The 13,686-nt window shown below is 38.9% G+C and overlaps 1 protein-coding gene across 1 annotated transcript in view; it reads right to left on the minus strand.

Annotated features, from left to right (window-relative positions):
- The window catches only part of FRAS1 (Fraser extracellular matrix complex subunit 1), a 438,063-nt gene that overhangs the window by 43,301 nt on the left and 381,076 nt on the right, over positions 1–13,686 (minus strand). The window contains exons 55-59 of the mRNA XM_086704782.1: positions 12,812–13,058; positions 11,230–11,574; positions 9,506–9,666; positions 8,772–8,919; positions 1,804–2,009 (exon numbers count right to left, since the gene is read on the minus strand). Coding sequence (XP_086560908.1) covers positions 1,804–2,009; positions 8,772–8,919; positions 9,506–9,666; positions 11,230–11,574; positions 12,812–13,058 — 1,107 coding nt within the window. The remainder of the gene's footprint in view (positions 1–1,803; positions 2,010–8,771; positions 8,920–9,505; positions 9,667–11,229; positions 11,575–12,811; positions 13,059–13,686) is intronic.

Raw genomic sequence — 13,686 nt, forward strand, 5'->3', positions numbered from 1 at the left:
AGAATCTGCAGTGACTTGGGATGGGTAAGATCATGTAATACTAAACTTCAAAAAGACTAATCATAAGGCAAAAATTTGGTATGTTTGACTATACCAAAATTGAAGACTTATGTTCAACTAAGAACACTGTGATCAAAGGTAATAGATAAGTGACAGAATGGAAAAATATGTTTACAATATTTAAAATGTCTACAACTGGCAAGGAATTAATGTTTATAATATATAACAAAGACTGCAAATCAGTAAGAAAAAGACAGCAATACAATAGTAAGGAACAAAGCACAAACATATTTACATAAGAGGAAACCCAAGAAGCTACCAAGCATATAAATTGGTAGTAACTGGAGGAATGCAAATTAAAATGACACTTAACTTTATACATGTTAGATTAGCAAAAAGTTAAAAAGATGAGTAATGCTAGGTGTTGGAGAGGTTGTAGGATTACAGCAACCTTCATGCTACTGATAGTGACTTTCTGGAAGGTATCCTGACCCTATTTTTTCAAATTAAGCACATACATGGCCTATGGCCCAGCAATTTTGCTGCTGAGTGTATATCCAAAGGAATTGCTACTCAGGGCTATAAGTGGACATGTATGAGGATATGCATTGCAGCATTATTTGTGGTAGCTGAGTGTTAGGAGGTGGCTGGGTGCTATCTGTGAGGTTCTTCACAGTCTATTGTTGAGAAGGGATGGTTAAAATGTACTAAATGCACATTATGAAATATTATTCACTAGCTCAGCAACAGGTTAGATGTGTACATAAGTGATGTGGACATATATTAAAACATATTTCTGAGTAAACACAGTAAAAGTTTGAAAAGGATACAACATAGTAGCAGTTTTATAAATTAAAAATTATGCATATAAAATAAGAATTTTTAAAGAACAAATATAAATTAAGAGGTACACATTAAACACAACAGATTGATGAGTTCTGAGGTGGAGAATGGAATGTGGCTGGAGAATAGGCATAAAATAAATAAACAAAATAAGAGATGGGCCTTGAAATGACTAATGAGAGGGAACAAATGACTCAATCATTTGAAATTGATATCCAAAAATGGGGAAATGTGATTCTCATTCAATATACACTTTGACATATACTGAGGTTGCAGGCTTTGATTCTTTTTTTTTTTTAAGTTTATTTTATTTATTTTGGGAGAGACAGAGACAGAGACAGTGAGCACAAGTGGGGGAGAGTAGAGAGAGAAGGAAAGAGAGAATCCCAAGCAGGCTGTCAGCATAGAGCCCACCCACTGAGCCATCCAGGCTCCCCTGATTCTAATGCAGCCATATTTACTGACGGGAGTTTCTCAGGAGTTTCTATGCCCATGTGCATATACATTGCTAAGAAAAGAACACTCCACTGCCTTGAATATGCTCAATGTCTGCTTATTTGGTCCTATACTATTGGTTCTATACCAGAATGTATGTTGCCCTGAGACAGGGGCCCAGGTATTAAAGAACTGTCTCTTCCTCCTCTAGATAACATTGGTGGTGTGTTCATCTCATGTAGTTGCAAATTCCAAGGGACCTCATTCATTTGATTTTGCCAAATTCCAAAACAGTTATATATCATTTAAATTCCTAGTTCAACCAATGATATATGTATTTATTTGGTTGTAAGTAGGATACAAAGAAGACAGCCACACAGGACAGATGATAGTATTACAAAAGGTATCAACTAGTAGAAGAATTCATAGGATGATCAGAATTTGTCAAACTGACTTCATTATGGACAAATAAAGGCATCAAGGAAAAAGAGAATCTGATCTTTCAGCTATCATGAATCCACTTACTTTCTCCCCTTTCAGAAATGTAATCCGTGAAGAGTCTGCATTTCTTCTCTCCTCAAAGTCCTCCATGACCTGAGCAGAATGGCTCTGGGTATAGCACCTCACTGAGGACTCATAACTCAGGTCTCCACTCCGAATGATGGGCACCTGCAGGACACCCTCCTTCTCCTTCACCAGGAGCAAATCCTTGGCAAACTGCATGCTGGGTACTGGGGGAGCAGAAGGAAAGATGGAAGCATCATTAGTAGGAGGCAAAGGGAAGGTGGCCATAGCTCTCAGCAGCCCTCAGTATCCCTCAGCAGCCACTTGGCAGGAAAGGTCTATGAACGGCCATCACAGGCTGGCAAATCAGAGACGGTAAGCCAATTTCAAGGCATGGTTGCTCTCAAGACAAGGGAACTGCTTCCACTGTTGAGTGTGCTTCCAATGAAATAGAATCAGTCAATTCTGCATCTGTTTTCTCTCAGATGCAGGGTGCAGCCCCCATCTCAAATGCAGATGAGTAATGCAAGTAAAGAAATGAGCCAGGTATAAGAAAACTTTTGGATTGAGACTTGAGTATGCAAAAGGTTTGTTTTCCTTCTGAGGCTACAAAAAGGAAAGGAGCAGTGCAAGCCTCATGATAAATGGCCACTCACATCCGTCCTGGGACAGGGAAACAGTAGGGAAGAGTGGGGACATTGGTAAAGAGGAAAGTTCAGGCCTTTTTAAAGGGGGTCACCCCTCAGCTCCAGTCTTTTGTTGGCAGATATCTTATTTTCAGATGAAGCCAGAAATCTGGATTTGTATGTTGTATCTCCTAAACTTTTTAAAAAAAGCAATCAGTTACAATAGTAAAAAGAAATTCCATATAGGCCAACCTCTTTGGACCAAACGAAAGACATCCACATGCTGAATTTGGCCAGTGGGGCCCCAGTCTGTGATTACTGCTATAAAATCACCTTTTCTTTTATAGCTTACTTTTATGGTCTCATTTGACTTAGGAAAGGACCAGGGCGAAATTGTGGTTAGAAACATGGGCTCTACAGTAAACAGGCCTGAATTTCCACCCCAGTCCTGCTACCTATTAGCTGTACGATATAGAGTAATTTACTTAGATTTTATGAGTTTTTTTTAATATATATAAATTGGAAATATTACTATCCAAATTATAGAATTGTTGGAAGGACCAAATTTAATGAAATAATGTATGCATGGTGCTCAACAGAGTATCTGGCGCATCACAGGCATTCACATTTGGTAGGAATTATTATATTATGATTTGTATTGCCCCCAACTCCAAGTTTCTCAATAAGAAGAACCATTTTTTTCTCTCCTTACTTTCTACAATGGCTACAATAATGCTCCACGTTAAGACATGTCCTGTTCTGAGACTCACATCTTGTTGATTGCTGGCTATTTATTTCTTAATGAACAATACAGAGAGGTAGTCCCTCCAGTCACATGTCAGAGTCACCTGTGGCAGAAGCTGACCCTAAAACTGTAGACTGCTATTTCCTTGCTGTGTCTTGCATATGCCTTGCCACACCTGAAAGGAAGGAACCGAGAGGTGAGGACCCAGCATTCTGCAAGTCAATATGTAAAGAGCTCTGTTTGCCTCTAACTTGCCCACTGCTCAGAACTGTTGGCACTAGCAAAAACAAAGCAAACTCCTTACTTAAGCTAAACCTAACAGCTGCCACTTACTACCAAAGAAAAACCCAGAAGATACTTCTTAAAAGAACAGTTCACCTAACGGAAAAGTAACAACTTTGGCATTAGGACCCAAATATTAACCATTTAGGGTTCTGTCATCCAATAAAATAGTCTGTGCTGTTAAAAGGTGAGTGGCAAAGATGACCTAGCATAGAAGGACAAGAAGGAAACTTGTTGGCAGGTAAAAAGCAACAGAAGCAGGAAAGCTTTTCTGCCCATGACAGATTATCTAAAGCTTTGGATTGATTTTTTTTGCAGGCCCAAAAGGCATCAAGCCAGATGAGAGTTCAGTCTCTCATGGTAATGTTTGGGTTTTGTCATGTATTCATTAACCCAAAATTCTTCTTGAGCTGTAAAAGACTCCTTTTTTTTCCTCCTTAACAAGATATTAAACTGAATTCACTCCTTCCCCTATCTGGAAAAAGGAGAGAGAGAGAGAAAGAGAAGGGAAGTAGGTGAATATTTCTCACAATCACCAGCCTGCCAGGAATGGTCTCTGCCTTTATGGGAGCCCCTAGTCTGGTTGGAGACTGAGGCAAGAGACAATGGAAAGACAATAAGGTGGGCTGGGCAATAGATTTGTTTACACGGGTTATGGCATACAAAGGAAAGGCCCAGCCCAAGTCAGGCACTATGTTAAGGGCTTCCATACATGTGGAATCTTCTTAACACCCCAACTATAAGCAGCAACACTGTTCTCAGGAAGTAGGAGCACTATTCTCATTTATGCCTGAATGCAGATTCCTTCTCCTTCCACACCATAAAATGGTGATCCATGAAATGGTGATTCCTCGTGGAGGTTCACAGGCTTGCACTAGGTATAGTGCATTTACTGTCAGCACATGCATCGTACACAGCCTAGTCTGTAGTTATCTCATTACTGGTGTTACAGTCTTGTGTCCTGAAATAAACTGTGGGACTCTGCTCCCTGCTCTGCTGTAATCCATACAGTGCTGGGCACCAGTCTTAGACTGCAAAATATGTGCTAAATGCTATTATTCAATAATCTTCTTAGTAACTCACAAAGTAGGTACAAATGTCACATCCTGAAATTTGAGGGCCTCTTTATGGGCAATGCTTAGATTGGAGATTTAGGAGAAATCCTGCTTCCTATTCTCTTGAGTTAGAGTAGGTAGGATATTGTGCATACATAGGGGTGTGATAAGATTGCAGCTACGAGGCCTTTCATGTCTTGTTCAGCATTCCTCTGGTCCATACTAAAGTCTAACTCCAGGTGCCAGAGCAGAAGAAGAAAGTGAAAATAGGAAAATGTTCTGAGATGAGCTACTTAGATGATTTATGACCCCAAGATCACCCTGTGGAAAAAGATGAAAGACTGAAGATCACTTTGGAAGGCTGAAAGTTGACATTATAAGAATACTGAGTGACATCAAGCATCTAAAACTGCAATGTGAAAAAGTTAGCATGGTAGGGTATAAAATCAGAAGACTGGACTTGGATAGAACAGACCTAGGTTTTAACTCTGGCCCTATCACCTCCTCTCCATGTGACCCTAGGCAAATTATTCAACCTGTTTCATAAATTGAAGAGCTTATAAAGATTAGAGAGAAGGTAAGATCTTTCTACCTTAATGTGCACATGGAGGAAACAACAAAAGTTAGCAATTCCTAGGAAGAAGGATAGCCAATAGATATAACCACTGAACACTACAATGGGTTACTGAAATAGCTTTGGGGATTTCTTTTTCTGGGATAAATTCTTGACTAAATATAGTTTGTTGTAGCCTGCCTGAAAGATGAGAAATATTTTAACATAAGCATTTTCTAAGTTTGCAACCCTAATGTTCATCAATAAAGCATGAAGAAAAATCCAAATGGAAATGTTTTCTGTTGATCTAGGGCAATGAGTCTTGTATGTGTTACTGGAGTCCCACTGGCAAGTATGATAAATTACAGATGTGTCAGGAAGAAAAGAAATTAACATGTAATAAAATCTACTATGTGCCAGGTACAATGGTAGATATTTTCACATACTTTCTAATTTAATCCTTATAATAACCTTATTAGGTAGGTATTTTCATTATTTATAGATTAACAAAATTAGGCTCAGTAACCTTATGTTGCTAATCTAAGGCCAAAAATTTAAAAAAGTGGTAGGGCTGGAATTACATTTTAGGTCTTCTGATTTTGCATTCCCTTTCCACTCCATCAGAAGGAAATTAAATACCTTTCATGTAAAAGCATTAGAAGCCTTTTCAAGAACAAAAAGGATAACTGAATGTCCTTCTTCTTTTTAGTGAATGAAGAAAAAAAACATATCCCACAGATTCTACTATTGCACCAAATAGGACTAATTCGTATAGCGCAAAAAGTATGAACTTGAAGCCAAAAACTTGGTCCCTCTTTGTATGAGATTTTGGGTGTTTACTCCCTTGATTCTAGTCTCCTTATCTATAAAATGGAAACAAGTATAAAACCATGAGATTATGAGCAAATGAGAAAACTCTAGTACATCACTCTGTAAATTCTCAGGTAACATGAAATATAAAATAGTATAATTGTTATAATCTTGTTCATAGTTATGAAGTTACTATTTTATGAATCACAACCCTAAATGTAAAACTTAAAACTAAAAAAATTCCAGAAGAAAACCCAGGAAAAAAAAATCTTTGTAACCCTGGGTCAAGCAAAGGTTTCTTAGATACAATATTAAAAGCATAATCCATAATAAAATTATTGGTCAATGGGACTATTTCAAAATGAAAAACTATTGCCTTTTGAAAGAACAAAAAACAAGCAACAGATTGGGAGAAAATATTTGCAAAACACAAATATTTGTCCAGAATTTATAAGAATGTAATAACGGGGAAAAACAACTCAATTAAAAATGAGGAAAATACTTGAATAATACTTTGCTAAAGAAGATATATAGATGGCATGTAAACACCTGAAAAGATCTCAGTGTCATTAGGGAAATGACTTTCAAAACCATGAGACACCATTATCCATCTACTAGGATAACTAAAAAGAACTCGCAGAAACCTAAAAACACCAGATGTTGGCGAGGGTGTGGAGCAACCAGAATTTTCATACACTGTTGGTGGTAATGCAAAATAGTCATAAGCATTTTGGAAAACAGGGTGGCAGTTTCTTAACATACAATCAAACAACCCCACTCCTAAGTACTTACTCCAGAGAAATAAAAATGTATAGTCACACAAAAAGCTATATGCAAACTTTTATAGTCATTCCAGTCATAACTGCCAAAACCTGGAAACAACTCAATTGTCATTCAACAGATGACTGAATAAACAGGTGACTGGATAAACAGGTGATTGGATAAATAGGTGAATGGCTGAACAAATTGTAGTACATCTATATATTTGGAAACTACTCCACAACGAAGGAAATGAACTATTTATATATGTAACAACATGGATGGTTTTCAAAGGCAATATTCCAATGAAAGAAACCAGACACAAGATGCTATATTACATGATTCCAATTATATGACATTCTGGAAATGGCAAAACTGTATAGGCGAGAAACCATCAGTGGTTGCCAGGGCTCAAGATGGGGAAGAGGTTGGCTACAAAGGGGCATGAGATAATTCTGTAGGGTATTGAAACTGTTCCACATTTTGATTGTGGTGGTGGCCACGCCACTGTGTGCATCTGTCAAAATGCATAGAACGATACACTAAAGAGGGTAAATTTTAATTTATGTGAGTTAGATCTCAACAAACCTAGGTACAAAATAAGATATAATTTTGGACATTTTCATTATATACATATTGTGTGTATTATATTTATGCATATGTTTTATAGATATTTCTCTTGAAGGTACACACAACAACAACAACAACAACAACAACAACAACAACAACAACAAAACAACAAAAAAAACTGGTTAAAATGGTTGTCTCTAAGGAGAACAACCAGAGGGTTGGGAGACAGGGGTAGAAGGTAGACTTAATTTTCATAGTATAACTTTATTGTCATTTTTTAAACTATATAAATAAATAAATTATTTAAAAATCACTGAAAGCATTAAGTATCACCCTGCTGGCTTTCTGTTCCTTTTTCGGTGACTTTTCACTCACTGAAAGAGTTTAATTATGGGCTCTATCATCAACTACGGAGATGCTAATGAGGATCCTCCTGAGTTAGGTAGAAAGTTTGACCAGATCTTCTTTTCCAACTCCGGCATCTGACAATTTTTTTTTTAATGTTTATTTATTTATTTTTGAATGAGAGAAAGAGAGAATGCACGTGCACACCAGTGGAGGAGGGGCAGAGACAGAGGGAGACACAGAATCTGAAGCAGGCTCCCGGCTCTGAGCTGTCAGCACAGAGTCCATGAGCCATGAGATCGTGATCTGAGTCGAAATCAGCCACTTAACCAACTTAGCCACCCAGATACCCCTAGCATCTGATGATTCTAAATTTCATCAATGCTTCCCAAGAAATAACTGTCCTTCCCTGGTCATTATTCTGTTACTTAGGTTAGCTCTTCAGTGGAGACTGATATTTTATTCACATACTTGTGTCTATTCATTCTTGTACATCATCCACAGGACTGCCAGTGTCAGTTTCCTCCAACAAAAACCACACCACTCCTCCACTTAGAAGCACTCCTCTCTGCTTACAAATTCCTTAGGCTGCAACATAAGACTTTTTTGAACTGGACTCCAACCTGTCTTTCCATTTCATTTCCTTCATTTCATTTCATTCATCTCCAGCCAGGCTTAAAGCAAAAGTAAGCATCTCACTGCTTTCCAAGTATCCGTCTTTCAAATTTTTATACCTTATATACACTATATCTGTCCATTTGACAAAATTTTATGTTATTACCCATTAGATAAACCCCTAATACACCCTAAGACTGTTTAAACATCATGTCCTTTGTGATATCTGTGATTCTTCTACACATATTTGCTGTTCAGTCCCCTCTGTTCCCATAGTACTGGATTTATAGCATTAGTAGGTCATTTATATAAAATATTCTAATTTTTCTGTTTAAGGGTATGATTCCCCCAACTAGACACTAAGCTTCTTGAGGACAAGGCCCAAGTCTTATACATCTTTTTGTGCCTAGCACAGTACTAGAAACATGAATGTTTATTTCTCCTCCATAATTCTATGTAAAAGAGTGTGTATACATGTGCTCACACACACACACACACACACACACACACACACACACACGATTTATTTCTTGAATGAAACGTGGATGAGTTCTAATGTCATATACTTGGAAGATAAGGAAAAATAGAAATGTAGTCTGAGCCACCACCTGGCATCTCCAATATCTTACCATCCTGGAATGTGTCATTAATTGCAATGACAGCCTGGAAGGGTTTGGTCAGTTCGGCCCCTTGTGCTGAGCTGAGAAAAACCACAAATGTCTCCAGTCCTTCAATTACTGGATACTGAGTGTCATCCAAGATAGTCAAGGTGCAATACTAGAAGAAAAATCATGATGTTAACTAGACTTACTGTGGTGATAATTTTGTAATATACACAAACACTGAATCATTATGCTGTCCACCTGAAATTAATAGGTTATATGTCAGTGCTATCTCATTTTTAAAAATAACATAAATATAAAAAGAAGAAAAATCAAAGCAAACCTTATACAATGTCCAACACACAACACCCATCTGCCTTTGGGAGAGTAGGACAAAGGTGATAACTTGCTTTCTCTGGTGGTCTTATAGTAAGCTTTTTTAATTCATAAAATTATTAAAATTAATTTTATTAAAACTCTATATTAAAAACTCTTAGGTGTTTTGTCTCTAGATATTATCACCAAACAAGTGTAGTTCCTATCCTTTATCTGTGGTGCTGGATATTAGATGCTGACAATGTCACTTGGAGAGTTTATAGAAGATCGCTCTGCATTCGCTCTCTTGTTTGCATGTTTGTGTTTGTGAATAAAGGGAAGACAGTAATATTGTAAGTGGGGTTTAGAGTCCTCCAGAGAGTTTGGACGGCAGAATAGAGACAACGTTAACAGATCCATCTGGTCCTGGACTGCTCTGTGCTCACCTGTTCAGTGACACCTGGCCCAAACTCCACCTTCCTAGAGCTGGGAACATAGTCAACTCCTGGAGTGGCAGAAGCTGGGTCTGAGGGCCGTGTTGCACACCAGACAGATGTGAAGGTAGAAAGGTCAGTCCCATGACGGATAACTGGAATTTTCACTGTACCTAGTGGAGACCCAGAGGTGTCAGTGGTCAGTCTTAGGGCAGAAGTCAGTGGGTTTTCAGAACAGTGTTCTCCCTCACAGTAGGAGCAGCTTTATCCTGTAAGCTTGTCTAATCCAACTTCAGTGATGCCCCTGTGCTCCCTCTGAGGAAGGCTGAGAAGTGTCACCGGCCATGGTTTTACTGACACTAAGATCAAGGGAAGACATGGAGGAGGGCCTCACGGAGGTGGTACTGGAGAGACAGCCCCTAGGGAAAAGTGTTTTGCGGCTTCATGAAAGAGACTGTTCACAGAAGAAAAACAAAGTGGAGAGGGTCCATCAAAAAACATCTGAAGCCTATTTTGGGAGAAGAAACTCAGAGAGTAGGGCCTCAGGGATGAGTTGGAAAATAGTCAATTAAGAAAGAACCAGCTAGGGGACTCTACGGGGCCTGAAGCTGAATGTTTCTAATTAAATGTTCCTAACTGGGTTGATTTCCCTATTTTATCTGAGTGGTGCACACATCATTACTTAAACCATATGTGCTATTGCTTATCTTAGGAATGAAGCTCATCTTGTGGTCCACTGTAACATCACACTTCATAGTGTCCTAACGATGCACAGGTAGATTTTTAGCTATTTTCACAATCGAGGTTAGAGAAAAGCCACATGAAAATCCCATCAAATCATATTTTCTGGCCAATAAGCTGTGAGGTTGACAAGTAGTCATGGCTGAGTATTTGGCATATAGGAAAAAAAACATGGTACAGGAAACATCTACTTTCTAATCACAGCTCTGCCATATTAATTACTGATCTCTGAAGCTTTATTTCACCTCTCTGAGCTGCCATTTGCTCTTCTATTTAATGTTCTCTTTTCTACAGAAGATTAAATGAGAATGTATGGAATGCAGATGGCATGGTGCCTGGCATTCAGTAAGTGCTCAAAAATATGAGTTCCCACTATCCCTCAGAATATCACCTTCAAAGAAGTGAATGGCCTTGACCAGGTGGCTCAGATCAGTGGATGCTCAGCACAGATGCTGCCCCTTCTGGTAATATGTCTGCTAGCAGCATGCAGAAGACTTTGAGACCCTTGTGGCGCCAAAAGAGGGAAAGGTGCCTGGGTGGAAGAAATACGCCCACTGATTGCTTAGGGGTATTATATGAAGGAGAAAGTTTCACTTGTTAAGACACTGAAACTTTGGAATTTATTTGTTCTGGCAGCTAGCAGTATGCTAAATAACTTACTCCCATCCCCACCAGATCACATTCTTGCCTTCATAAGCCGAAGTGCTTAGTACCATGCCCTCCCTCCGGACCACAGAGATCAGCCAATGAAGCCCTATGCCAGATCCCTCCCTGTCATCAGTAACCAGGGCAAGAAAAGTGGAAGGGATTCTCTATCCTTCACTACCTTCCTTTCTTGGTCTTAATGCATAGTATTACATGTCTCAGACCGACAAGGGTGTCACTGAGGAATGGCATTCTCAAATGCCTTAAGAACATTCTCAAAACTAAGTGGAAATTGTTCAAGAAAGAGATAAGGAAATGGGTAATGGAACCCCAGAGATGCTCTCTATTACCTGCATCCTCGCTGACAGTGAAAGCCGTGTTGCCCAGGGACACAGTGGAGGCATCATTGGGACCACTAATGAGCACCTTGGCCAACGCTACCCTTCCGATGCGGGCATTGTCAGAAGCATCTGCCAGGGCAATCTCAAACTCTTCTTCCTCTTCATACTCACTGTCATCAATGAGCATGACATCACAGGTGGACATGGTGACACCAGGCCCGAATATCACACGACTGTCAGCAGACATCCCTCTAGATTTAAAATCAGAGCCCGATTCTAGAGCATAGAGGCTACTTCCCATAGCTGACTTAGGGATTGTGTAGCAAATTGCAGATACAATGCTGCTTGAATCCCCTGAAATACAAATGGTAAGAAAACCAAAGCATTTGAATGAGCACTTCTCAAATTCTAAAATTGCTGATAGTTTGGTAAGCTTGGTTCCCTCTGACACATTCCATCACTATTTCTGTTCAAACTCTGACATGAAACCTTCCTGCACTGCAGTTTCTTAAGCCTGTCGTATAAACCACTTGAGGATTTAATATACCCCAGATACTTCGCCAAACAACTTAAAATGGATTTCCTATTCTGTGAATTTTGTGCTCTGTTAATTCACAAGACTCATTGCCCACCATCTAAGACCACAGCGGGTAGAAAGATAAGAGACATATTTGGTACTTTAAGTAGCAAAGTAATTGTGTCCCGAAGGTAGTGATCTGAGCACAGTTCACCGCCTTTCTGAATAAACTTCTGCACTTTAATTCTCAGGGAGAAATTGGCTTGTTTAAAAAAAGAAAAACAAAACAAAATAAAACCTGCCTCTCTGTACAAATGACTTTGCTTATTAGTGCTGCCACGTCCCTGGAAGACAGCCTGTTCTGGGTCTGGCTTGCTGGCCCAGAGCAATCAATGGGGCTTACTTGTTTTCCAAGTGGCATCACCAAGGGTTTGCATTATCTACAGTGTTTGTTACACTAATACCCAGTCAGCAGATTCAATAAAAAATCTGACCTCATCACTTATAGTCATGTTCTGGTTTTGAGTGGGGGATTTCATTTCCATGAGTTTTAAAGTCTCAATATTGCATGATCATAAATGCATATGATCTTTGTTTTGTTTTCAATCCCTCAAGCATTGCCCTTTATTTCTCACACACAGTTTATCTCTCATCTGAGCTCTATCTGTGACAGTCACAAAGGAAAATCTTTAAACATATTTTCTGTCTTCCAAGACTAAGATGAGAAGCCATTTCTTACAAACTTCCCTGCTTGACCAAGGCTACTACATATTTATAGATCGGCTGATTGATTAAGAATTCTAAGTTCATGAATAATTTGCAAGGCCAAATATAACCAGTCTTCTAATCCCATTAAAGAATAAATGGGAGCACTAACAACTTGAACCAAGAAGAGGAGCCTTCTGATAGTACTCACTACAGGTAGGATCACTGTTAGAGTTGTTCTGGGAATTAAACATGTAAAGCACTTACACACAGAAGTTAATATGGTACATGAGCACTTGGCACATAAAAAGGATGCAAAAAAATGTTAGCTATTATTATAGCTTGTTGTCACCTTTGGCACCAACAGACCTTTTCTTTCAATAGGCGCAAACAGAAAACCAGCACTCTCGTTGACCCGGTAGGTCTTCTTATCAAACTCTAATGTGGGTTCATCCTCAGTGTCATTGATAATGACCTTCGCCTGGGTGAACTCCCCTAATAGGGCATATGCTGGCATGCTGAGCTCCACGGTGAAACTCTCAACATTCTCAAACACATCATCATCATTGATGATAATGGTGCAGGACTTGGTATCCTCTCGCTCATCAAACTGCACCTGTCAAAAAGGAAACAGCAAGGAGTTACATTGTGCTTCAGATTCCCCTGCTATGCTCCCCTAGATCATCCTGGGAAAAGGGACCCAAGCCTAATGGGCAGAGCACTGAATGAAATAGCTAGTTCTTCTACCCCAACTTCTTGCTGTATCACCTGGAACACTTAGCTACGTCTTCCTATTCTTCATCTATACATTGGAGCTGATTTACTGTATAGGGACATGGAACGCAAAGATACCTCCTACTATCTGGTGACTGTAGAAAAACAGGTTGGTAACTACTCATATCTTATTTTATTAATTCACTTGGAGCAAGAGTGATTTGATTACTCATGTCCCCTTCTATTTGTGGCAAGTTTACCTGGAAAGATCTTTGAACTTGGAGTGTGAAGTTCTGGGGGTCTCAAGTTGGGATAGTCTATGAATTTTTACAAATATTGGATTCCTCATCAGCTAAATAATAATTTCACACACTTATTTCACATATTTACTGGGAGGACTAAAAGACACAATGTATAATGAAAGTTTCAAGTATATTTTAAAGCACTGAACAAATGCGAGATATTATCCTTATTACCATGGTTATACTGTTTTTACACAATCAAAATTGACATAGAATCTCAGTGTACTG

This window comes from Puma concolor, chromosome B1, assembly GCF_028749965.1.
Source record: "Puma concolor isolate L17-30 chromosome B1, mPumCon1.1.hap2, whole genome shotgun sequence".
Classification (NCBI taxonomy): Eukaryota; Metazoa; Chordata; class Mammalia; order Carnivora; family Felidae; genus Puma; species Puma concolor.